Source organism: Podarcis raffonei, chromosome 16 (assembly GCF_027172205.1).
Source record: "Podarcis raffonei isolate rPodRaf1 chromosome 16, rPodRaf1.pri, whole genome shotgun sequence".
Lineage (NCBI taxonomy): Eukaryota > Metazoa > Chordata > Lepidosauria > Squamata > Lacertidae > Podarcis > Podarcis raffonei.
In genome coordinates, this window is record NC_070617.1 from 6,792,775 (window position 1) to 6,815,407 (window position 22,633).

Below are 22,633 nucleotides of genomic sequence, written 5' to 3' on the forward strand. Positions count from 1 at the left end.
GAAGAAAATATTTTTGTGGCTGGGGAACTATACAATCATCCCCTTACTTTCTCATCTGTTTACTCTCTGAGTAATAATCCACCCCCTTTATAGCTCAAATGCTTAGGTGTTTGCAAAAGAGATATATATATATAATTGGCGAGATTATATTTTCTTGAAATTTGAATGTTATTTGTAACAAACTTGTTCTCAACAGAATTTCCATCACTTGATCTGGAAAGAAGAGTATGCTCCCATTTTTGAACAGATGCAATTTAGTGGATGTGTGGCATTTTCTGAATTGGACAGCTGTAGAATATATTTCTATTTCTTCCAAGATTCAGTTATTCTAAGAAATTGCAAATATTCTAGTCTTTATATTGGCATTAAATATAGATAATTTGAAGCTATAATCCTTTCAGATCATCCCCCTACCACAGATTTGGAATTAAAGCAGAAAGGAGCTGGACCCAATCATATGTATGCCAAAATAATTGTCAAAAGAAAATAACTAGAGGCTCTCACATTACACAAAATTGCTAAATTAATACTGTTCTTAAAACAGAACTATTATGAGGCAGGGGATAGAAACACTAAATTAATAGCAATTATTCCAGCTACAAGCAAACTTAAATCTCACATAATTGCTATACATCAAGCAAATGTCCAACTGATGTATGACCCCAAAGAAATCAATATCCTTTTTTTTTGCAAGCTACTATTTAAAGTTATATTGATAATAAATAAATAAATAAATTTTATTTATATCCCGCCCTCCCCAGCCGAAGCCGGGCTCAGGGCGGCTAACAACAATCAAATAATCCAACATTCTAAAAACATTTCATTATAAAAATTAATTAAAATCAAATTGATGGCAACCGTTAAGCAAAATTCTGTGCAGATTGCCAGAGGAGGGAGTCAGGCTGCACCCTGACCACAGGCCTGGTGGAACAGCTCTGTCTTGCAGGCCCTGCGGAAAGATGTCAGGTCCCGCAGGGCCCTAGTCTCTTGTGACAGAGCGTTCCATCAGATTGGAGCCGCAGCCGAGAAAGCCCTGGCTCAAGTTGAGGCCAGCCTAACCTCTCTGAGTCCTGGGACCTTCAGGATGTTTTTATTTGCAGACCGTAAGTTCCTCTGTGGGACATACCAGTAGAGGCGGTCCCGTAGGTACAAGGGTCCTAGGCCGTGTAGGGCTTTAAAGATTAAAACCAGCACCTTAAACCTGATTCCGTACTCCACCGGGAGCCAGTGCAGCTGGTATAGTACCGGATGAATGTGATCTCTCAGCAAAGACCCCATAAGGAGTCTCGCCACAGGATTCTGCACCCGCTGGAGTTTCTGGGTCAGTCTCAAGGGCAGCCCCATGTAGAGCGAGTTACAATAATCCAGTCTGGAGGTGACTGTCGCGTGGATCACAGTGGCTAGGTCAGGGCGAGAGAGATAAGGAGCCAACTGCTTAGCTTGGCAGAGATGAAAAAATGCCGCCTTTGTTATAGCTGTAATCTGCGCCTCCATAGAGAGGGTGGTATTGAAGATTACACCCAAACTCTTAACGGACGGTGCTGGCACTAATTACACCCCTGCAAGAGATGGGAGTTGCCCCCTCAATCCCATATCGTCCCGTCCCAGCCAGAGGACCTCTGTCTTCGAAGGATTTAACTTCAACCGGCTCCCATGCAACCATCCAGCCACAGCTTCCAGACATCTGGTCAGTGTGTCTGGGGCCGAGTCAGGATGGCCATCCATCAACAGATAGAGTTGGGTGTCATTGGCATACTGATGGCAACCCAGCCCAAAACTCCGGACAAGCTGGGTGAGGGGGCGCATAAAGATGTTAAAAAGCATCGGGGAGAGTATCGCACCCTGGGGCACTCTACACACCAAGGAGTGGCGCGATGACAATTCCCCCCCAAGCGCCACCCTCTGTCCCCGACCAGAGAGAAACGAGCGCAGCCATTGAAGGACTGTGCCCTGGATCCCCACGTCGGCAAGGCGGTGGTTCAGGAGTTTGTGATCGACCATGTCAAAGGCTGCTGACAGGTCTAGAAGAATCAGCAGCCCCGACCCGCCTCAATCCAGCTGCCTGCGGAGATAATCTGTTAGGGCGACCAGAGCCGTCTCGGTCCCATGACCAGCGCGGAAGCCGAACTGGAATGGATCCAGAGCCGATGTTTCATCCAGAAACCTGCCAAGCTGTTCAGCAACCGCTCTCTCAATCACCTTACCCAAGAATGGGAGATTCAAAACCAGGCAGTAATTGGATAGATCTAAGGGATCTAATGATGTTTTCTTTAAGAGCAGGCACACCACTGCCTCCTTCAGTTCCCCTGGGAATATCCCGGTGCCAAGGGACAAATTGATGATATCCCCCAGGGGGGCCCGCACCTCGTCTGGACACACTCTAATCAGCTAAGACGGGCACGGGTCGAGAGTACAGGTGGTGGGCTTTCCAGCTCGGAGGAGTCTGTCCACATTGGCTGGGGATATCCGGTCAAAGTGGTCCAATACTGGACCCGAGGACAGTCGAGGGGCCTCCAGTTCCTTTATTGTATCCAATTTGGCAGGGAGGTCATGGCGGAGCAACAGGACCTTCTCCGCAAAAAAGCTCACAAATGCCTCACAGCTGTGTGTCAAATTGTTATTTAAATTTGGCTGTCCCTCAAGGGACATTAAAGACCTAATTATACTAAATAATTGTGCTGGGCGAGAGCTAGCGGATGCAATGGAGGCCGTGAAGTAAGACTTCTTAGCGGCCTTCACTGCCATCTCATAGGTTTTCATAAAAGCCCTATAAGATGTTGTTCAGGCTCCATCACAGGCACCCCGCCATGCTCACTCTAGCCATCTGAGGTCCCGCTTCATTTTCCGAAGCTCCTCGGTAAACCAGGGAGCCCGGTTTCTGCGGGGTCACAGAGGGCGCTTAGGTGCGATCTCATCGATGGCTGCCAGGAGCTGGGTATTCCAGCCCTCAACAAGCTCAGTCAATGAGTCACCAGGGGGAGCAAGGTCCCGCAAGGCCTGACGGAATCTATCAGGGTCCATCAGCCTCTGCGGGCGAGCCCAAATCGGCTCGCCACCTAAGCAGGGTGGGGGTGGAAAGTCAATCCTGGCTTTCAGTGCGTAGTGATCAGACCATGGCACCTTCATCGAAGGAGACATGATCACATCTATACCGACACCAAAGATCAAATCCAGCGTGTGGCCTGCTTGATGTGTGGGGCCCGAAACAAACTGGGAGAGCCCTAGTGTCGCCATGGAAGACACCAGGTCCAGAGCCTGTGAGGAGGGAGTGGCATCAGCATGGATGTTGAAGTCCCCCAATACCAATAGGTTAGGGAACTCCAAGGCCCAGCCAGCCACCGCCTCCAGCAGGCCTGATAGGGTGGCTGCTGGTGCGCTAGGTGGCCGGTACACCAGCCAGACAGCCAAGCTCACCTCAGAGCCCCACACTAGGCCAACACATTCAATGCCGGGGATCGATGGCGATGGTAGAGCCCTGAAATAACAATCTTCCCGGATTAATAATGCCACCCCTCCCCCCCGTCCCACAGTCCGTGACTGGTGGAGGACGGAGAAACCTGGGGGCGCCATCTCTCGTAAGGTAACAGTTGCCCCTTCGTGCACCCAGGTCTCCGTCACACAAGCCAGGTCGACCCCCTGCGAGGTAATCACACCCCAAAGGGAAGATATTACTTACACTAATTACCAATGAAGCCAATTTTTGCAGCCAATTGACCCTACCTATAGAGAAGATTTAAATTAGGAAATTTCAGGAGAAGAAAATGAATATGCTACACGAAAGCTGGAAAAACGATAGAGCCCTGGGTCATCCATCTTTTTTTTAATATTATATTATTTTGTGAGGAGGCAAAATCCCTGATACTTAGCTAGCATTCTGCATCATAATCATTCCCAAGTCAGGGCATGGTTGGGAGGATGCAGATTCTTATTGACCCATAACCCTCTTAAATAGACCAAAAAAAAAGTTCACATTTATTTTATTTTATGTTATTTATAGATCTACGATGTGATGCATTTGATTGCCCTGAATAGGATTGTTTTAAGATAGTTCTAGTTTATGGCCCTGGATTTAAATTTTTAAGACCGGTAAAAAAACCAAAAAACTATAAACCAAGGATTTTGCATCAATGTGGACAAATTCAGCTAATATTATATATTGAAATACTGTGAAGGCTGAAACAGGGATATCTGTTGCCTCCCTTTCTCATTGGAGACACTCACTGAAGCAATATGGAATAATCCAAACCTTCATGGCTGGTGAAGAGAGGGTGGTGAATGGGGGTGGTGACTAGGTTGTCAAAGTAGGACCTGGGAGACCAAGAGTTAAATCCCCACTTGGACATGAAGCTCACACACCTCTGCACACATTCCAGCTTCTCAATATCCTTCTTAAATTGTGGCATCCAGAACTGGACACAGTATTCCAGGTGTGGTCAGACCAAGGCTGCATAGAGTGGTACTATTACTTCCCTGGATCTGGACACTAGACTTCTGTTGATGCAGCCTAGAATAGCAATAGCTTCTTTTTGTGTGTGTGTGTGTCTTTCTTTCTTTCTTTCTTTCTTTCTTTCTTTCTTTCTTTTTTTCTTTCCTTTTCTTTTCTTTTCTTTTCTTTCTTTTTGCTGCTTCATCACACTGTTGACTCATGTTAAGCTTGTGGTCCACCAAGACTCCTAAATCCTTTTTACATGTACAGTGGTACCTCTGGTTACAAACTTAATTCTTAGCTCCAGCTTCAAGGCAAGTTTTCCCCCTGAATGAATAACTATTCATGGCACTCTGAAGGATGACGCTGCACTCGTGTTGAAAAAGAGGGAAATGTGAATTTTATCAAGATGACTATATCTTAATTTATTTCCACATATAAGTAAAGCATTCAGGGTGCTAGAATGGAGGGCTTCCCCCCCCCACACCCCAGTTTTAATATGGGCAAAGGGTGCTTCAGATACCTGAAGTCCTGAACAGCTTGCCATGAGGAACTGAGGCTCAGTGTTCAAAAACCAAGACACAAACATTATAAGAATGAAGACGCTTTATTGAAAAGTTCAAGGAAATGGTACATAAAGTTGTACAAGAAGCTAGGAAGACACATAGTGTGGAAGGATCTTATTCTTCTCTACTTTAAAATAAAAGGGGGGGGGTGATTTTTCAGCCATGATCATTTAGATTCAGCACTTGGATATCAGTCCAGGATATGCTTCTCAGATTTAATTGGCCTATGAACAGATGCTAAAACGTCGCCCGAACCTCTTTCCAAGGAGTGCACCCCTCCCGTAGCCCAAACCATAGCCGAAACCTCCAGAGCTTCCAAGGAGACCAGACCCAAAGCCCAAGCCCCCATAGCCTCCTACGATCCCGGAACCACCAACGGCGCATGGAGTGTTGCCTCCAACAGCCACAGGCTCACAGCTGGCAGAGAGGATGGGCCCTGGGATGGTCACAACGGAGGCAGGTGGCTGGATCACGACCTCTGCTGGTGGGATCTGGTTGATGCAGGATGGGGCAACTCCTGCCAGGACTCCGAGGTTGGCTGCTCTTTCAGCACCTCCATGTCCATAGCCGAGACCACCAAATCCGTAGCCGAATCCTCCATTTCCATAGCCGAGACCTCCCAATCCATAGCCAAGACCACCATAGCCGAGACCTCCTGCTGAGCCAAACCCAACGGTGGGGGTGGAAGCACAGGATGGGACAGCGCAGGATGGACCACAGTCAACCATTGTTGGGTGGAGGTGAGTCTGAAACCAAAAACACCAAGGGAGAAAATAAGTGTGGGGTACATCACCTCAGTGGGGGTGGATCACAGTCAACCATGGCTGAAGAAGAATCTAAAGTATACAATTGAAGAACTGAGTTGTATAAGGAGCATGAGAACCAAAGAGGACCAAATAATTATAAAAGCTCAGATATAAGGTACATCAGGGGGAGTCAGTGTGTCGTTTTTTTCTGATGTTGCAGACTTCAACTCCCATCAGACGCAACCAGCATGAACAACAGAGAAGGCTGATGAGACTATAGGAACCTCACTATAACTACTGAGTGAGAACTACACCCCTGTGGTAGACGCTGTAGAAAAAACAGAAAATACTCATATACATTAGAAGGATGATTCAGTGATGGTGCTCTGAATTTTAAAAAGCATGCTATGTCTACAATACTATCAAAAACTTTTTTTTTTGACAGGCTGGAGCACAATATACCATTTTCTAGCAAGGTAGGAATGAAAAGAAAGAGGGAGAGAGAGAGAGAGAGAGAGAGAGGGAGAGAGAAAGAAAGAAAGAAAGAAAGAAAGAAAGAAAGAAAGAAGGAAGGAAAGAAAGAAAGAAAGAAAGAAAGAAAGAAAGAAAGAAAGAAAGAAAGAAAGAAAGAGAAAAGCTGCAATCCTTTATCTATTTACCTGGGATTAAGCATCTATGAACACAGCAGGGCTTACTTATCTGTAAAATGCAGATATTTGTGCCACAAAATAGAGAAGTGTGCCTGTGTGCATGCGAGCATCTGTCTGTTTATCCCTGACTGTGTTTTAATTACATTCAGGAAGAGAATGGAAAGCTGGTAGTGCCTTCCAAATATCACAATTCTCCCTAACAAATTAATTAATATGAATTTCCCACCTTAGCCTTCCTAAATGTAAGATGGCAGAGCCAGCCTCTAACTCCCATCCGCCTCAGCCAGCATGCCAAATGGCCGAGGATGATGGGAGTTTTGGCTCAACAACATGTGCAAGTTCCTTCTTTCTCCTCCTTTCCTCTAGACATGTGTCCCAACAGCCAGGGATCACATATTAAATATACTTACAGAGGGTAACGTAGGGTTGGGGAAACTGTGGCCCTCCAGTTGTTCAATATCCCAAGTCACCTTAGGAATCATTCCTAATGGTCAGGGATGATGAGAGCAACATCTCAAGGACCACAGGATAGCCATCCCTGTCCTAACTGGAAAGTCCATCTAGCCTATCCTTTGACAACTCTGGGAATATTCCACCTAGAAAATAGACTTACGTGCTTCTTTGAGAAGATGAAGTAAAGATGGAAGAGTCAGATGGAGTTGTTGGAGGAACTGAAGGAAGTCTGAGCTTTTATACAGTTCAGCCAGCCTCCCCAGTGGCTAAGGTGCTGCCTCTTTCCAGCTAATCATTGTTGGCAATTGTTCTTTCATGTGCAAAAAAAAAAAAAAATCAGTTTACGAAGCACAAAGAGGGAGGCCACAAAATTAAACTGTGGTAACAGTGCAACATAATCATGACACCTATCCCTTTGTGCCTCCCTTCCTTTTAATTTTGCTGACCTCGAGTCAAATAGCTCCAGTTTGTCTGATGTTTTAAAGCAGAAACACCCAGAGGGAGGAGATGGAGATCATCAAAGCTCTTTCATCAGCACCGGGGGTCTGTATGACATCATCAAAGCTTTTTGCATATGCATACAGGATTCTGAGACATCTCCAGTAACAGTGGAAAACAGTGTCTTTGAATGCCACAGGTACATCAGAAGAGTCCTGCTGAACAAGGCCAAGAAGCCCATCAAATACGACATCCCTTTCTTTCACTTGCCCACCAGATCCCTTACCAAAATGCTAGCACGCAGGACCTGAGTCCAGCAACACCAACACCAGCTGCAGGGAAAGAGTTGGAAAGGGCTACGTCCCCCATGCTTTCCTTCTGGGATAACCAAGAAGTATCTCGTGGTTCACTGTAGGAAACAAGATGCTAGAGAATATAGCTCTTTGGTTTGAGCCAGCTGCAATGCTCTTTCTTTATATTCTTATCTTCTCCACTTGCACTCGCTCTGGCATGTCAGAGATGTTTCCTTCAGCCTAGCAAAGTTTAGGGTTAATCTGAAGTGGTGTACTTCACAGCAAGAGCAGTCCTTGTTTGAAAATAAGAGAAGCAGTAGTGTATGTTTGTATGTGTTTAAGAGATGTAGATACCCCTCCCACACACACATAAACACATAATAATAATAATAATAATAATAATAATAATAATAATAATAATTTGTATCCTGCCCTCCCCGGCCAAAGCCGGGCTCAGAGTGGCTAACAACAGGTAAAAATAGCACAGGGTACATAAAATTGCACAGTCAATTAATCAAAATACATTCTAGAATCAATTCAGAATCAAATTAATGGCAACCATTGGGTTAGATCTCTGAAGATTACAGAAGGAGAGAGGGGGTCAGACTGTGCCTGGCGGAACAGCTCCGTCTTGCAGGCCCTGCGGAACGATGTCAAGTCCCACAGGGCCCTAGTCTCTTGTGACAGAGCGTTCCACCAGATTGGGGCCACGGCTGAGAAAGCCCTGGCGAAAAACCCAAGGCAGTGCTGGACAGATCTCTTTGGCCTCCGCAGCCCAGCCCTACTAAGGGAACTGCAGGATGAGAGGAAAAGGTACTTCAGCGCCAATAACCTCTTCCTCTGGGAATCAGTTGCATTGCAGATCCCAGACGCTGTTACGAAATTTGCTTCTTGGAACCAAGTCCAAGCCAGAAATATAAAATCAGTAAAGATTTGAAATCAAAAGAAAATGGTGACATTCTTCTTTTTAAAAGTGGCTTTTAGAAGGAATTAAAACTTTCATGTTGGGAAGCCATGAAATGTATTCAAAGGCTGCAACTGAAAACAAATTCATTTAAAGGCAGAAAATCACACACAAGCATAGCTGGATGGTGGTGACAGGTTGGTGGGTTTTACCTAAGAAAGTCATTCTCAGGTTACATCCATCAAAATCAATTGTGATCACTGACTTGCTGATTGCTTTCAACAGGTCTACTATCAGCATGACTTTAGTTGGAAATAACCAGTATTTCTGCAAAAATCTAACAAGGGAGGTAGATGGATAGCTACAGATCTTTACTGAAGGCACCATCTCATCAGTGTGTCCATTTGCTCTTGCATATCGATGGGCCAGACGAGGATAGGGTGGTTTCAAAGTTGAATATGGAAACAGATGACTATTGAGGGCTTTTCTTACTTTTGCATTGTGTTAGCTGCTTTGACATTACAACTTACAGGCAGTTTAAAAATTCACAAAATCACAGGGATCTAGTAATGTAAGTGAATTTGATATGTGATCTCTAATTGGCTGGGACAGGTGTCTGGTGTGGAATCTGTTGCCCTCCAGATGTTTCTGGATCAAAAGTCTCATCATCCTTGCCTTCTATACTTTCATTACCTCATTTTCAGGAGAGGGGACTTCAAGTGATTGTGAGCATTTGCAAACTCTTGCCAATCAGCTGGGAATCCCACAAGACGGTCATGATTTCACTAGCACTCCCCCCAACTGCTGGTAAACAGAGGCATATTGTATCTGGCAGTGGAGGCAGAAAACAATGGCAATATTTTGTGCATGGGAAGTTCAGCTGAAATCCAAAGTATGGAAGTCAAATAGCCTACTGAGATGCTTTCCAGCTACTCCCGCATCTTTTAAGAGAATGAATGGGGCAGGGTATCTGTTGATCTATCTATCAGTATGAAACATGCAGAAGCCTCTTGTTGTTGCTGCTGTTCTCCATTCCTTCCTCTTACAGTGGAGGTAGAAAACAAGAGTTTTGTTCACAATAAAGATTTTAACCTCTGGGGGAAACTCTTGAAAAGTGATCTGAAGTTCACAGCATGTTATTCTTTGAAGGAGAAGAACTTGAAAATGATTTACTCTGAGTAGGCAAAGATGCATAAGACTGAATCAGATAAGTGCTGGAGATGCAAAAAGGTTGAGGGAACGTTCTTTCATATGTGGTGGACTTGTAAAAGGGTAAAAGAGTATTGGGAAATGATCCATAATGAATTGAAAAACATATTTAAAAGTACTTGCCCCCCCCAAACCAGAGTCCTTTCTGTTGGGGATAATTCAGACTGAAATTCCCAGGTGTCAAAAACGTTATTTATATGCCACTACTGCGGCCCGTGTTTTGTTAGCCCCAAAATGGAAAACTAACAAGGTCCCAACCAAAGAAGAATGGCAACTTTCTGACAGTAAGAGCTGTTCGACAGTGGAATTTGCTGCCAAGGAGTGTGGTGGAGTCTCCTTTTTTGGAGGTCTTTAAGCAGAGGCTTGACAACCATATGTCAGGAGTGCTCTGATGGTGTTTCCTGCTTGGCAGGGGGTTGGACTCGATGGCCCTTGTGGTCTCTTCCAACTCTATGATTTTATGATTCTAACTTAAGTTGGCAGAATATGTGCAGCTTGCAGACTTAACATATAGAATAAGAGAACAAGAAAAGCATATGTTTAGAGAAGATTGGAAAAAGTTTATTGAATATATGGGAAATAACAGTGGACAGGTGAAAATGCTGGCAGCATTAAGATAAATTCAACAGTGTAAATAAGTTATGATGGATGTAATAATGGAATACTGAATGGTATAGTTTCTATAAAATATGCAGGGATTTATGATATGTAAAATGAATCATAGAATGGAAGAGAAGAGAAGAATGGAAGTCATTGATATCTTAAGGATGTAAAAATTGAGTACTTTAAATTGTGAAGCAGAAAATTTAATAAATATTAGGTTACGGAAAAGGGACCCCTGACCGTTACGTTCAGTCGCGGACGACTCTGGGGTTGCGTGCGCATCTCACTCTAGAGGCGAGGGAGCCGGCGTTCGTCTGCAGACAGCTTCCGGGTCATGTTGCCAGCATGCATGGAAATGCCGTTTACCTTCCCGTCGGAGTGGTACCTATTTATCTACTTGCACTATGACATGCTTTCGAACTGCTAGGTGGGCACAAGCAGAGACCGAGCAATGGGAGCTCACCCCGTCGCAGGGATTCAAACCGCCAACCTTCTGGTCGGCAAGCTAAGCTCTAGGCAAAGAAAACAAGAGTTTTGTTCTGTGCGTGGAATGATCAACTGAAATCCTATGTCTGACAGTAACACAAGCTGCTGAGAAGATAGCCAGCTACTTCAGCTACTTTAGAGAGATTGAATAGGGACAAGGTATCTGCTGATCTGTCTGAAAGCAAGGAACATGCAAGCAATTTTATGTTTCATTAAATTTGTTTAGCAGAAGAATGAAAATGCAAAGATCAAAAGTGTCAGAAAGGGCAAGGCGCATTGTGGGGAGCTGAGGAAATGCTAACGATTTTGCATCATTTTTCTTTCTTATTAAAGTAATTAGGGGGCATGAGACGTTTCAGAAACAGTTTGCTAATTAAAGCCTCGGGGTGAAGGGGGTGTATCCCAGCTAGCTGTGGGGCCACCAGGGGACACAGCCAAAATAGTATAAAAGGGCTCCTTGGGCTGAGATAGCCCAACAGCTTCACTTGACTTGATCTCCTTCTCTCCATTTCCTTGGAAACTTTGGTAAGTCAAGTCTACCTATATATGTTAGAATGTTATCTTTAAATGATTCTTGAACTTTCAAGTGGTTCAGATTTTTGAACTCCAAGAGAACACCAACATTCTATTAATCTTTGAGATGTGTAGATCTTGCACCAAGAAATTAAATTACTTAATGTCATCGGCTGGTTTCTTTGTGTTTGTATCTGTGTATACACAGTCTTCTGAAAACTGGAAGCTGCCTTCTCCCAGGTTGTAGTGTTAGCCTGTTGAGCTCAGTATTACCTACAATGACCACCAGTAAAAATCCAGGATTTCTGATCAGATTCTGTCCCTGCCCAGCTGCACCCAACCCATGACATTCTGCATGCAGAGCAGATGTTCTCCTAGTTAACTACAGGCTCTCCCCCTGCCCGCCACCCATCTTATAGTATTAGAAACATGCTTTCTGAAGTAGGTTTCTCTGTTTTCCTGGGAAGCTGGGATTCTGGGTCCCATTCTACCACACATTGTGCAAATCCAGCATTTATCATTACTGTGAGCAAAACTGTGGGATAACTAGCCTCATATGCTTAAGTCTTTTTAATTCATGAAGGGGTTAAGATCATAGAGTAAGCTGTCTTGCCAGGGTTAGCTCACCTTGAGAGGGGTTAGATAATCAAGGTTTTGTTCTCTCCCGGTCTAAGTGAGAAGTTCAGCAAGTGAAGACGCTAAGCTGGTTGATCCAGCTTTGCCGCATGACTCACACAAGCCAATCTTGAGTTCCCATAAAAAATAATTAGGAACTTTCATCATGCTGCAATTAAGCCCAGTACTGCCTGTGCAACTTGTCTGACTGATGTGTGGAAAAGCACATGAAACTGACCTTTGAAGGGTTTGTAAGTAAACCAATTTTAAAATTGCCAGCCGTGTGCTCTTTTCCTATGCTCAGGAAGGAGGGAAGTTTTGGAACTTGCAAGGGCATGTTTTAAAGGTATAACAGTTTTTATGTCCATGCTTTATTTCCAGGAATTCTCTTTTATACCTATTTCTTTTCATTGAACCAAAAAAATTATAGCACTCATCACTCTCTATGGTTGGATACATGTGCCAGTGCTCAATGGAATCCTTTTCATATTTCACCAATCATGTAACCTTCACGGGGACTGACACCAGAGGGCACCACAGACTAATATTAATGTGTTTTTTGTGGAACAAAATTTCATGGAAGATCTGTGCTTAAAAAGCAGGGTGTTGGTCCATCTAACTCAGTATTGTGTACAGTATATCTTGTGGTTTTTTTTTATGAAATCAAGTATTTAGCTGCCTTGTATTGAATCTTGGTCCATATAGCTTGGTATTGTCTACAATGACCAGCTGTGACTCTCCAGACCAGGTTTCAAAGAGGGAGCATTTCCCAGCTCAACCTGGAGATTCCTGGGACTGAACTTGAGACTTTCTGCATGCAAAACATATGTCCTTCCCCCAGAAAGTGATGGTCCTTCCCCTACAAAGAAAGAGCTCAGACCTCATGGCTCTAACCTTCCTGGAATTACCAGGGACTGGATTTAGGACCCACAAGGAAGAGAAGAGCTGTAGTGATGATGTAGAGGACAATACAGAATCCATGAATTAGGGCTTAACGTTTGACGAATAATGGAAGACAGGTGATTTTCATTCAGGAAAGATGGTATGAGTTGGGTGAAATGGAAATAAGGGAAATATCCTAATACATCAGGCAGAACCCCTGCACTCCCCATTGAAGTGATGTACCCCACACTTATTTTCTCCCTTGGTGTTTTTGGTTTCAGACTCACCTCCACCCAACAATGGTTGACTGTGGTCCATCCTGCGCTGTCCCATCCTGCGCTTCCACCCCCACTGTTGGGTTTGGCTCAGCAGGAGGTCTTGGCTATGGTGGTCTCGGCTATGGATTGGGAGGTCTCGGCTATGGAAATAGAGGATTCGGCTACGGATTTGGTGGTCTCGGCTATGGCTATGGAGGTGCTGAAAGAGCAGCCAACCTCGGAGTCCTGGCAGGAGTTGCCCCATCCTGCATCAACCAGATCCCACCAGCAGAGGTCGTGATCCAGCCACCTGCCTCCATTGTGACCATCCCAGGGCCCATCCTCTCTGCCAGCTGTGAGCCTGTGGCTGTTGGAGGCAACACTCCATGTGCCGTTGGTGGTTCCGGGATCGTAGGAGGCTATGGCTATGGGGGCTTGGGCTTTGGGTCTGGCCTCCTTGGAAGCTCTGGAGGTTTCGGGTATGGTTTGGGCTACGGGAGGGGAAGGAAGTTCGGGCGTCGTTTTAGCATCTGTGCATAGGCCAATTAAACCTGAGAAGCATATTATGAACTGATAATCAGAGAGCTTGATACAGATCCATTGGGCATGGTTCAAAAGAGCTTAATCTCAGATCCACTGCTGAAGTTGAACCCTCTTCATCCCCCACCTCCTCGCTTTGAAGTCCAGAAAACTAAGATGCTTATATGCTAAATTTCTTCTGTATTTCTCATACAGCTATCAATGTCATTTCTTGAATCTTTTTAATAAAGCTTTTGGCGCATTATGGTAACCCATGTGTGTTGGTTTTTGTAACACTTGGCCTCAGTTCCTCACAGCAAGCCGTCCAGCTGACTGAAGCGACTTTTTGTCCAAATTAAAACTGGAATGTGTCTCAAGGCATGTTTGTCAACAACAAAATTGACAGATGTTTGGAGGTTTTATGCTTCAACTTTAAGAGATTCTGTGCTGGTAGGAAGCTATGGCTATGGATCAGGTCTCCTTGGAAGCAATTTTGGTGGCTACCTTGGAGGTCTGAGGAGGGGTGGGCTCTTTGGAAGGAAATCCCTGCTGGGATGTTGCAGTAGTATGTGCTTTTAGATATATTGAACTCTTGAAGAACATATGTGTGATGATGCCAGGAATGGCCCTGAATGGGTGAAGATGATGCAGTGTCTTGTCCTGGGACCATCATAGAAGCCAACATCTTTTGCATGAATTGTAGCCATGTTTCATTTCTCCTGCTTTTCCCCTTGAAAGTATTTAATCCATGAATGAGTTCAGAGCCCCATTGTGCTCTGTGTTTCTTTGCCTTCCTCGTCTCCTTCTTCTTGCACAATTGTCAACTTGATACTTTCCACCTTTTCATTAAAGCTCATTCTTTATTCTAATATGGCTCTCTCTTCATTTGGCACCTTTTGGCAACAATTCCTCAGAGGAGGAAATCTTCCTCTTAATCTATAATACCATGGTCATTGATCAACATTACAAACACATTGTCCAGGTGTGTTTAAAAAATGGGGGGGGGATGGACAAATAACATAAAATACAGTGTGAAACAAAGTAAATACAAGCAGCACAGAATGAAATAAAATGGGCATCAACATTTGAAACATCTAAATAATAGCACAAACTCCAAAGAGGAAAATTCAGTGTGACGAAGGACGGAAACGCCGTTTACCTTCCCGCTATAAAGCAGTACCTATTTATCTACTTGCACTTAGGGGTGCTTTCAAACTGCTAGGTGGGCAGGAGCTGGGACCGAAGACGGGAGCTCACCCCGCCGCGGGGATTCAAACCGCCGACCATGCGATCAGCAAGTCCTAGGCACTGAGGTTTTACCCACAGCGCCACCCGCGTCCCAAGTAACCTTACTCTTTGCTTTTAGCGTATTCAGATTAAAGAGCTTTCCATCTGTTCGATATATGATTTCTACTCCAGTGGTGAGTTTCTCCTCAACAAAGTGTAGGATCATAGCAATGAAAATAGTGAATAGAGTTGGGACGGTAACACAACCCTGTTTAACACCAGATCCCACTGTGAATGGTTCACTTTGAGAGCCATTATTATCTGTGATTGTTGCTGTCATATTATCATGGAGGAGCTGAATGATGTTCACAAATTTATCTCGGCAGCCAATTTTCAGAAGGACAGCCCAGGGGGCATTACAATTTATAGTATCAAAGGCCTTAGTCAGGTCAATAAATGCCATATACAGGAATTGGTTTTGCTCTCCGCATTTTTCTTGAAATTGTCGAGGTGAAAATCATGTCCACTGTCCTCCTAGAAGGTCTAAAACCTTTTTGGGATTCAGGAAGGGTAACCTTGGATATTGTTAGGAGATGGTTTGCTAAGATTCTTCAAGTATTTTGCCGCTCACAGCTAATAAAGAGATGCCTTGATAGTTTCCGCAATCCATTTTATCACCTTTTCTTAAAGAGATTGATAATTTTGGCATCCCTAAAGTCTGCTGAAGGGACGCGGGTGGCGCTGTGGGTAAAAGCCTCAGCGCCTAGGGCTTGCCGATCGAAAGGTCGGCGGTTCGAATCCCCGCGGCGGGGTGCGCTCCCGTTGCTCGGTCCCAGCGCCTGCCAACCTAGCAGTTCGAAAGCACCCCCGGGTGCAAGTAGATAAATAGGGACCGCTTACTGGCGGGAAGGTAAACGGTGTTTCCGTGTGCTGCGCTGGCTCGCCAGATGCAGCTTTGTCACGCTGGCCACGTGACCCGGAAGTGTCTCCGGACAGCGCTGGCCCCCGGCCTCTTAAGTGAGATGGGCGCACAACCCCAGAGTCTGGCAAGACTGGCCCGTACGGGCAGGGGTACCTTTACCTTTACCTAAAGTCTGCTGGGATCTCCTCTCTCTCTCCCAGAGTCTTTTTTCCCAATGAGCTTGTGATACTACACCCTTTGTTGTAGCAGGAGCATTCAGCATAAGGTGTTCTAAAGCAGTCAACTCTCAGTCTGCTTAAATGGCTGTGCATGGTTTTAACAGAAAGAAAAACAAATAATTAAAATCAAACCATGGCCATGCTACACTAGGAGTTTTAGTCAAGATCTGTTCTTTACATTGGGGAGGAACCAGTTACATAAAAAAAAAAACCCTGAGTCTACATAGACCTGATTGTTCCTAGCCAGTGGCATAGAGTGGGGTGGGGGAGTAGAGAGGCGATTCCCCGGGCACAAAATTGCTAGGGGTGCAAAATTTCAACACCTGGTGCTGCCTCAATACAGCTGTGCAATTCCATTGCTGGGCCCAGTTGAAAATGGCTTCTCTATGTGAAGCAGGAAGTGACCTCTCCAGAAAGTGACCTCTCCAGTCAACAGAATGACATCATCATCATCATAATTCTGTTGGCCTCTGCCAACAGAATATTAAAAACACGATAAAACATCAAACATTGAAAGCTTCTCTAAATATGACTGCCTTCAGATGTCTTCTTAAAGTCAGATACTTGTTTATTTCTTTGACATCTGATGGGAGAGCAGGTGCCACTACCGAGAAGGCCCTCTTCCTGGTTCCCTGTAACCTCACTTCTCGTAGTGAGGGAACTGCCAGAAGGCCCTCGGCACTGGACCTCAGTGTCCGGGCTGAATGATGGGGGTGGAGGCACTCCTTCAGGTATTCTGGGCTGAGGCCTTTTAGGGCTTTAAAGGTCAGCACCAACACTTTGAATTATACTCAGAAACGTGCTCTTATCTCTGTGGTTGCAATCTCCTGGGTGACGCGGACGCTGTTAGGTGGCTGAATGTGCACGCATATTCTGTCCATTTAATCCCACTCTGTATGGCCCCAGGCACTGGCAACCCATGCTTTGCCACTGTTCCCACCCTTCCCAGTTCCTTGATCTTATTAATATGCAAATGTTCTGCACATGGGATATTTCATTAATTGTCACCTACACTTTTGGGAAAATACCATTTGTTGTAGTGCTTCACAACTCCCTAGGCATCCACAACCAACATAAAACCCCTTTCCCTGACAAGACAAAAGTACTGTTTTTGGGGGACCGGCAGCGGGTTGGTGGGGGGGGGGTTCCCTGGTCTTGAATGGGGTAACTGTGCCCCTGAAGGACCAGGTGCGCAGCCTGGGAGTCATTTTGGACTCACAGCTGTCCATGGAGGCGCAGGTTAACTCTGTGTCCAGGGCAGCTGTCTACCAGCTCCACCTGGTACGCAGGCTAAGACCCTACCTGCCCGCGAACTGTCTCGCTAGAGTGGTGCATGCTGTAGTTATCTCACGCTTGGACTACTGCAACGCGCACTACGTGGGGCTACCTTTGAAGGTGACCCGGAAACTGCAATTAATCGAGAATGCGGCAGCTAGACTGGTGACTGGGAGTGGCCGCCGGGACCACATAACACCGGTTCTGAGAGATCTGCATTGGCTCCCAGTATGTTTCCGAGCACGATTCAAAGTGTTGGTGCTGACCTTTAAAGCCCTAAACGGCCTCTGTCCTGTATACCTGAAGGAGCGTCTCCACCCTATCGTTCAGCCCGGACACTGAGATCCAGCGCCGAGGGCCTTCTTGCGGTTCCCTCATTGCGAGAAGTGAGGCTACAGGGAACCAGACAGAGGGCCTTCTCGGTACTGGCGCCCGCCCTGTGGAATGCCCTCCCATCAGATGTCAAAGAGATAAATAATTACTTGACATTCAGAAGACATCTTAAGGCAGCCCTGTTCAGGGAAGTTTTTAATATGTAACGCTGTACTGTTTTTAACACTGATTGGGAGCCAGATGGATGGGGTATAAATAATAAATTATTATTATTATTATTATTATTATTATTATTATTATTATTATTATTCCCCAAAATACATTTACTCCATCAGTCAAAGGAAATGCCTCAGATAGTTTTCAATCTGCTGTCTATATTTACTTCCTTTTTGAAGTCAGTCATTTCAGCAAAGTCTGGTGAGGAGAGAGATGCTATTCTTGAATCCATCTCTTTCTGTATCTGCTTCATCACAAACTGAATTAGCTCCCTGCATATTAGACAAAAGGACTGCACCTTAGCAGAAAACAGTCTCCAGGTTTGCTTACAGCAGCTTTTACCTTTTGACTCCTAGTGACAGGGTAAACTTTCTTTCCGGCTCCCAGTATATTCTGCCTGAGAATTTTGGCTCATCTTTCCCTCTCCAGGGTAAACTTTCTCTCCGGCTCCCAGTATATTCTGCCTAAGAATTTTGGCTCATCTTTCCCTCTCCAGTAAATCTTTGCCTCAGACACGGGAGCTAATCTGGATGCCGTCGGTGACCTTTGCTGTTTTTGTGAGGAAACATATTTTTGGTAGTATTTAGATCTTCTCTTAATAAAGTGATTCCTGTACCTGTGTCTAGAGATGTCCAGTGTGTGTTGTTATTCATTAAAACTTCCTCCATTAACTCAGTGTCAAAGTTTGCGGCTTTCTCAAACCTCATTTTACAGAGTTTGACCTTTTGGGAGGGCTTGGGCTGGTTTGGACTCAGTCTGACCCTTTTGTTTCTTTCCCCTTATGGTTTTGATCGATGGGCTACTTTTAAAAACTTAGGGCCAGGGCCTTTTCAGTACTGGCCCCGACTTGGTGGAACGCTCTGTCCCAAGACACCAGGGCCCTGCGGGACTTGACATCTTTCCACAGGGCCTGCAAGACAGAGCTGTTCTGCCTGGTCTTTGGTTTGGACTCGGTCTGACCCTTATGTTGCCCTCCCCTTATAGTTTTGATCTATGGGCTACTTTTAAAATGAGGCTGCATTTTAAATTGAATTTTAACCTGTATTTTAAATCAGGGGTTTTTTCTATTATGTTTTTATTGTAATTTTACTGGTGTTAGCCGTCCTGAGCCCAGCTCTGGCCGGGGAGGGTTCGGTATAAATAAAAATTATTATTATTATTATTATTATTATTATTATTATTATTATTATTATTGCGAGATGCCTACAGCTTTTGCCATTTTAACCGGGGAGCTGGGGCACTAGGTGCTACTGACCTGACTTCGCACCTTTCTCTGTGCAGTTTGCTTGCCTCTCTCCTCCTCTTCAAGGCTAATTGGTCTCCTAACACAACCACCTCGTGGACATTCTGAGGATTTCTGTCTCTCAAAATTCGAGAACATGTATAGAGAGACTTTTTCTCCCTTTCTCATATTGCTAGAAGCAGGGGTCATGCAGGGGACCAGAATCTTGCAGAATTCAGTGGAAGGAAAAGGATATAGTTCTTCACAAAATGCATAAACTTCTAGATTCAGTACCAGAAGATGTGGTGATTGCCACTAGTTTGGATGGCTTTAAATGCTGATTACAGATCAAAAAATGAAGTCAAGGTTTAAATGTGCTTAATATATTTCTTTAACTCGTGTATGCAATAATTTAAAACTTTATCAAAATACAGTATTTGACTGAGAGGCTGGATAATCCTGCACCATTTGACTACATTATCTCCCACCAAAAATATGTTATTGTCCAAAGTCTTGTAACATATCGATTACAAAAGCTGCATTCCACAATACATTCCACACTGTGTATGTATGCAAATGTTGCAAAACTACAAAAGATTATCTAGCTATTATGACTGTTGCTTCTCTGAATAATTAATGGTTTGAGGCGCTCTAAAAGGGGACCCAGCACTTGTTTTGAAAAGGGGGGAAATGATAATTCTCTCAAGGCGAATGGACCTTATTTTAACCACATAGAACTAAACCATTCAGGGGGCCAGAGAGAAAGATGTCGTGCAAATGTTCTAGTTTTAGTTTTTCCAAAAACTGCTTCAGAAAGCTGAGGCCCTGGACACCTTGCTATGCGGAACTGAGGCTTTACATTTAAAAACCAAGACAAACAGGTTATCAGAATGCAGAACAAGCTTTATTGAAAAGGTCAAAGTGAGAGCATTGAAAGGAGCAAAGAAGAAAATCGGTGTAGAAGGATCTTTTTTCTTCTGCACTCTGAAGCAAAGAACGGAGGATGAATTCCAGGAGCGATTGCTTGAGTTCAGCTTTTCTGAACCATGGCCAATAGATCTGTATCAAGCCCTCTGATTATCAGTTCAGGATATGCTTCTCAGGTTCAATTGGCCTATGCACAGATGCTAAAACGACGCCCGAACTTCCTTCCCCTCCCGTAACCCAAACCATAGCCGAAACCTCCAGAGCTTCCAAGGAGACCAGACCCAAAGCCCAAGCCCCCATAGCCTCCTACGATCCCGGAACCACCAACGGCACATGGAGTGTTGCCTCCAACAGCCACAGGCTCACAGCTGGCAGAGAGGATGGCCCCTGGGATGGTCACAACGAAGGCAGGTGGCTGGATCGTGACCTCTGCTGGTGGGATCTGGTTGATGGGTTTAGGGATAATCCCATCTAGGATGCCAAGGTTGGCTGCTCTTTCAGCACCTCCATGTCCATAGCCGAGACCACCAAATCCGTAGCCGAATCCTCCATTTCCATAGCCGAGACCTCCCAATCCATAGCCGAGACCACCATAGCCAAGACCTCCTGCTGAGCCAAAGCCAACAGTGGGGGTGGAAGCGCAGGATGGGACAGCGCAGGATGGACCACAGTCAACCATTGTTGGGTGGAGGTGAGTCTGAAACCAAAAACACCAAGGGAGAAAATAATTGTGGGGTACATCACTTCAGTGGGGGTGGACCACAGTCAACCATGGCTGAAGAAGAATCTAAAGTATACAATTGAAGAACTGAGTTGAATATGGAGCATGAGAACCAAAGAGGGCCAAATAATTATAAAAGCTCAGGTATAAGGTACTTCAGGGGGAGTCAGTGTGTCGTTTTTTCTGATGTTGCAGACTTCAATTCGCATCAGACCCAACCAGCATGAACAATAGAGAAGGGTGATGAGACTATAGTAACTACACCCCTGTGGTAGACACTGTAGAAAAAGAAGAAAATACTCACATACCTTATTAGGTCTCCATGTTTCCATGATCGTTCTCTGAATAAAGAAGCTTGTTATGTCAACAGTTCTAACAATCATTTTTTGACAGGCTGGACCACTATAAACTATTATCGACCCAGGTGGGGGATGCGTATGAAAAAATAAAGCTGCAATCTGTTATCTATTTACCTGGGATTAAGCATTAGTGAATACAATTGGGCTTACTTATTAGTAAAACGCAGAGTTTTGTGCTATAAAAGGCAGAAGTGTGTGTGTGTGTGTGTGTGTGTGTGTGTGTGTGTGTAAATGACATTTAGGAAGAGAGATAATAGAAACTGGTGCCACATTCTAAATATCACAATTACCGTATTTTTCGCTCTATAAGACGCACCAGACCACAAGACGCACCTAGTTTTTGGAGGAGGAAAACAAGAAAAAAAATATTCTGAATCTCAGAAGCCAGATCAGCAAGAGGGATCACTGTGCAGTGAAAGCAGCAATCCCTCTTGCTGTTCTGGCTTTTGGGATAGCTGCGCAGCCTACATTCACTCCATAAGACGTACACACATTTCCCCTTACTTTTTAGGAGGGAAAAAGTGAGTCTTCTAGAGCAAAAAATACGGTATATTTAACAGCCATACATGACATTACCATGGAGATCTTATCCTACTATGTTTGCTAAATGGCACAACCAGACTTCAAGTCCCATCTGCCTCAGCCACCATAGACAATGGCCATGGAATATAGGAGCTATAGTTCATAAACATCTGCAAAGCCCCTGGTTCTCCTTCCCAGTTCTAAACATATGTCCAAAGAATCAGGGATGATTTATTTTATAAACCTGCAGGGGGTGAAGGAGGGATGGGGAACCTGTGGCCCTGAAGTTGTTGCAGGATCCCAAGTCCTCTCAGCCAGCATTCCCAATGGACAAGAATGATGGAAGCAACATTGCAAGGACCACAGGATACCCATCCCTGCTCTAATTGGAAGAGCCATCTAGCCTTACTTTAATGTGAACCTATGACAGGCTTGGAAATATCCCCCCAAGAAAATAGGCTTACCTGCTGCTTTGGTGAGATGTAGTGAAGACAGGAGAGTCAGATGAAGCTGTTGGAGAAACTGGGAGAACGTTGAGCTTTTATACAGTTCTGCAACCGCCCCAGTGATCAAGGGACTGCCTCTTCTGACTAATATTTTATTTAGTTGTTGACAATTTAATGTGCAAAATTACTTCACTAAGCACAAAAGGTCACAAAATTAAGTGGTTGTAATAATGAAAGACTAATAGTCTCAACACCATTCCCACTCCCTTCCTTTTAATTTTGCTGACTTCGAGTCTGATGCTTGAAACCAGATGCACCCAGAGGGAGCAGATAGAGATCTTCAAAGCTCTTTCATCAGCTTAAGGGACTCTAGGACATCATCAAAGATTTTGCATATGCATACCGGATTCTAAGAGATCTCCAGTATCAGTGTCCTCACGAAAATCTATCAGCACACAGTTGTATTCAGTTTCCCCTCATCTACACATTACTGGAATGCAATTCTCTTTAATATCATACATTGTTGTGCCTTCTTTTCTTTAAGATATGCATTTGTAGGCACAGTTTACTCCAATGTATTCATTTTGCTACCCATTACAGTGCTACCTTGGTTCTCAAATGACTTAGTTGTCGAACAAATCAGCTCCCAAGCGCCAAAAACCTGGAAGTAAGTGTTCCGGTTTTT

The 22,633-nt window shown here is 44.6% G+C and overlaps 3 protein-coding genes across 3 annotated transcripts; 1 reads left to right on the top strand and 2 right to left on the bottom strand.

Annotated features, from left to right (window-relative positions):
* Positions 1-5,023: 5,023 nt before the first annotated feature.
* Positions 5,024-7,053, bottom strand: LOC128403758 (shematrin-like protein 2). The gene is made up of 2 exons (XM_053368822.1): positions 7,002-7,053; positions 5,024-5,738 (listed from the first exon to the last, which is right to left on the bottom strand). Exon 2 carries the CDS (start codon positions 5,718-5,720, stop codon positions 5,217-5,219), a length of 504 nt encoding a protein of 167 aa, XP_053224797.1. The 5' UTR covers positions 5,721-5,738; positions 7,002-7,053; the 3' UTR covers positions 5,024-5,216.
* A 5,972-nt stretch (positions 7,054-13,025) lies between these two features.
* LOC128403752 (chorion class B protein L11-like) lies at positions 13,026-14,399 on the top strand. Its single transcript, XM_053368808.1, has one exon. It carries the CDS (start codon positions 13,084-13,086, stop codon positions 13,579-13,581), a length of 498 nt encoding a protein of 165 aa, XP_053224783.1. The 5' UTR covers positions 13,026-13,083; the 3' UTR covers positions 13,582-14,399.
* A 5,456-nt stretch (positions 14,400-19,855) lies between these two features.
* Positions 19,856-22,633, bottom strand: LOC128403989 (ctenidin-3-like). The gene is made up of 2 exons (XM_053369209.1): positions 21,967-22,633; positions 19,856-20,597 (listed from the first exon to the last, which is right to left on the bottom strand). The coding sequence occupies exon 2, from the start codon at positions 20,577-20,579 to the stop codon at positions 20,088-20,090; it is 492 nt and encodes a 163-aa protein (XP_053225184.1). The 5' UTR covers positions 20,580-20,597; positions 21,967-22,633; the 3' UTR covers positions 19,856-20,087.

What these genes read in the sequence shown, in the direction of transcription:
- LOC128403758 (XM_053368822.1), bottom strand. Translation starts at nt 5,720, where the DNA reads ATGGTTGACTGTGGTCCATCCTGCGCTGTCCCATCCTGTGCTTCCACC.
- LOC128403752 (XM_053368808.1), top strand. Translation starts at nt 13,084, where the DNA reads ATGGTTGACTGTGGTCCATCCTGCGCTGTCCCATCCTGCGCTTCCACC.
- LOC128403989 (XM_053369209.1), bottom strand. Translation starts at nt 20,579, where the DNA reads ATGGTTGACTGTGGTCCATCCTGCGCTGTCCCATCCTGCGCTTCCACC.